The sequence below is a fragment of the Dioscorea cayenensis genome, chromosome 15 (assembly GCF_009730915.1).
Source record: "Dioscorea cayenensis subsp. rotundata cultivar TDr96_F1 chromosome 15, TDr96_F1_v2_PseudoChromosome.rev07_lg8_w22 25.fasta, whole genome shotgun sequence".
Lineage (NCBI taxonomy): Eukaryota > Viridiplantae > Streptophyta > Magnoliopsida > Dioscoreales > Dioscoreaceae > Dioscorea > Dioscorea cayenensis.
In genome coordinates, this window is record NC_052485.1 from 18,588,730 (window position 1) to 18,592,264 (window position 3,535).

The window sequence follows — 3,535 nt, forward strand, 5'->3', positions numbered from 1 at the left end:
CATCCATGTTGCATGATAACCCCTCAAGGGGATCCTCATCCATAGGCCTTTGCATCTCATTGATTTTCTTGCTTGCTTATTGCTTGTTCTCTCTAATTTGGTCATAATCTCGTTTTAGCTTTAATTACATTTAGTAGAGTAAAAATCCATCACTTGAGATCTTAGGCTAGATAATAGCTCAAGAAGGAGTAATAGGAGATCCTTAGCCCCGTGGAATACGATCCTAGCTTCTTCACGCCAATAATCAAGTGTTCTCGGTTCTAGATATGCATGGGGTTGCATATGCTCTCATTAATTCTAAGCCACTTGAGTCATCCCCCAAGCAATTGGAATTATGGGTTCATGCCAATAAGGTTTGTAGACACACAATTATTAGCACTCTTTCTAATGAACTGTTTGATGTATATTGTGCCAATAAGGAAGCGAAGGAGATATGGGACTCCATGATCATAAAATATATTGCTAAAGATTCTGGAAAACAAAAATTTGTCATTGGAAAATACTATAGATGGGAGATGACAGAAGATAAAGACATTAAAGTGCAAATTAATGAGTACCACAAGCTACTGGAAGATCTCAAATTAGAGAACATTATTTTGCAAGAAGAATTTGTGGCTGGCCTGCTCATTGAGAAGCTGCCTCATTCATGGAATGACTACAAACAACAACTTAAGCATAAGCACAAGAAACTCTCATTTGCGGACTTGATTACACATATCATAATTGAAGACACCTATAGGAAAGAGTGCAAAGCTGGCAAAGGAAAGGAGATTACTACCAATGCCAACTTGCTGCAAGACAAGCTACACAAGCCAAACAAAAGGTATGAAAAGAAACATGATTTCAAGCCTAAACCTAACAACCTCACTTTCAAGAAGAAAGACAATTGTTTTGTATGTGGCAAACTAGGCCACCATGCGCCCCAATGCAGAAAGAGGATGGGGAGAAATGACAATCCTGCTAAACCAAATGTAAATTTGGTGTAGGCAGATGACATAATTGTTGTGGTCATTTCTCAAGTAAACCTTGTGGCCAATATGAAAGAATGGGTGATAGACTCTGGCGCTACTAGGCATATTTGTGCAAACAAAGATGCTTTTGTGTCCTATACCCAAGTTCAAGAAGGGGAAGAAACAGTCTATCTTGGTGATTCACGAACTGCTTCTGTTCTTGGCAAAGGCAAAATCCTTCTCAAGCTAACATCTGGCAAGACTTTGGCATTGAGTGACATACTTCATATTCCTAACATTTGAAGCAACCTAGTTTCTGTGGGATTGTTAGGAAAAGTGGGGGTGAAAGTGTCATTTGAATCTGATAATGTTGTAATGACCAAAAATAATAATTTTATGGGAAAGGGCTATTGTAATCATGGTCTCTTTGTTCTTAATGTTGCTAAAATTATCAATGAAAATGCTAGTTCTTCTGCTTACTTGATTGATTCTTTTGATTTATGGCATGCTAGACTAGGACATGTTAGTAATGCTTATATTAAAAAAAATGCAACAACTTGGTTTGATTTCTAGCAGTAATACATGCATGAGTAAATGTGAAATTTGTGTTGAATCTAAGAAAACCATGAAAACATGTTCACCTGTTTCTAGAGAATCAGACTTGTTGAGTTTAATTCACACAGATGTAGGAGATTTAAAGCAAACTATGACTAGAGGTGGTAAGAATTATTATGTAACTTTTATTGATGATTTCTCTAGATACTCTAAACTATAGCTACTTTGAAATAAAAATGAAGCTTTTGATATGTTTCTGATATATAAAGCTAAAGTAGAAAATCAGTTAAATAAGAAAATCAAAAGAGTTAGGTCAGATAGAGGTGGTGAGTATGTTTTACTTAATGATTATTGTGAAAAGGAAGGTATTATACATGAGACAACTCCTCCTTACTCACCTGAATCTAATGGTGTGGCTGAAATGAAAAATAGGACATTAAAAGATATGATGAATTGCATGCTAGTTAATTCTAATGCACAAGATAACCTTTGGGGTGAAGTTATTGATAAGTGCTTGTGTATTAGTAATACGAAGTATTCTTTTCTTACAATGAGCATTACTTTTCTTAGATTTTATCGCTTATACATGTGTATTCGTGTTCTTTTGTGCATGTAGGGTTGTGGAGACAAGTATGGAAGAAAGAAGCCAAAGTAGATCATGAATGCACTTTGTTGATAAAATCTTGGAGTGAACAAACGTGAAGACACAAGTTGTGCTCAAATACATATGAGTGTGTGCTAACCTCGGTTGTGCTCGAGTGAACATGCAAATTGGAGAGGCATAAAGGCAGTCACACTCATGTGTTCTGACTTGCGCAATGCTAGCAAGATTGTCGTCAAATGTGATTTTATTGAAGATGCAACGCGAGCTACCGCATGGATGTGTGCCTGTTCATGTGGCCTCGATGAAAGTGTGGATTCGGGAGTATTTTGGCGGAGTAATTAGCAAGTTATTGTAGAAAATCACTATAGTAAAATACTACAGCAATTACTGTTCATGGGCCGCTGAAAAATCGATTCTTGCAGATTCACACGGGCGTGGGGAAATTTAAGTTGCGACCTCAGCCCATTTTGAGAATCTTTTTCCCATCTTTTGCTCATCTCTTCACCATCTTTGGAGGCGCTCGCAGCTAGGGTTTGGAGAGGCATTGGCCAGGTTTTTGGAGTGGTTCTACGGCCTTCGACACCGCATTCCTTTGGAAGATAGTTATTGTAGGAGCTTTCATCGGTATCGATTCGGCGAGGTGTGCCCTAGGCTTGACGAGGGAACCTTTGGAGAAGACGCAGCTACTCCACAAGACCATTGGCACGGACACCAAAGGGGTTTTATTCATGGATTGCATATCTTTACTTTCAATATTTCATTATTGATTGTATTTTGCTCTATGGAGAGCTAAACCCCTAGTGGGTACTTGGCTTGTAAACCCTAGGATGATATTGTTTCATTGACCTTTTATTATGCTTTCTTTAATTGATGTTTTAATCGAGTTCCAATCTTGAATACTTGTTGAGTTGATTTTCCCTTAGAGTGATACTAGGGTTGAGAATCCATCTTGGTAATCTTTGTGGATGAGTGACACACCATGAGGGTTAGACAATGCTAGATTGGAGAGGATTGAGAGGGTGAGTCGAGAGGTAGAGGAATGTTCTCTTTCCCCTCCGGTGTGATTTATCCTACCTCCACGTTGCAAGAGTTCTTTGCGGTCACAATAGAGTGAAGTGCTAAGAGATGAACTCTGCTGGGGCTTAGTTGCGCAAGCAAAAGAGTGAAGCATTGAAGTAATCATTAGTATCTGGGGCTTAATTGTGACTAGGGGTTTATCGCCTTGACCAAAGGGTTAGATCTATATTAAGAAATAGGATTTATCACTTCGAGTCCCTAAAGCTTTAAGCAACCTTACACAGTGTGAAGCGTCGAGACTGAGCGATTTCTCCGCCGGGGCATAGTGTAGGGTTAGTCACGGTTGATCTTAGGTTTGGGACCGTGTGTTTTAGGATTTCCACGATTCATTAAGCATCAGTTGAGAAAC

At 38.7% G+C, this 3,535-nt stretch overlaps 1 protein-coding gene across 1 annotated transcript; it reads left to right on the forward strand.

Moving 5' to 3' along the window:
• The first annotated feature begins 266 nt into the window (after positions 1-266).
• Positions 267-1,253, forward strand: LOC120277756. The gene is made up of 2 exons (XM_039284600.1): positions 267-893; positions 987-1,253. The coding sequence occupies exons 1-2, from the start codon at positions 267-269 to the stop codon at positions 1,251-1,253; spliced, it is 894 nt and encodes a 297-aa protein (XP_039140534.1).
• The last annotated feature ends 2,282 nt before the right edge of the window (positions 1,254-3,535 follow it).

What these genes read in the sequence shown, in the direction of transcription:
- LOC120277756 (XM_039284600.1), top strand. Translation starts at nt 267, where the DNA reads ATGCATGGGGTTGCATATGCTCTCATTAATTCTAAGCCACTTGAGTCA. An exon ending in AGAAGAAAGACAATTGTTTT is followed by an intron (nt 894 to 986) that starts GTATGTGGCAAA and finishes AATTTGGTGTAG; the next exon opens with GCAGATGACATAATTGTTGT.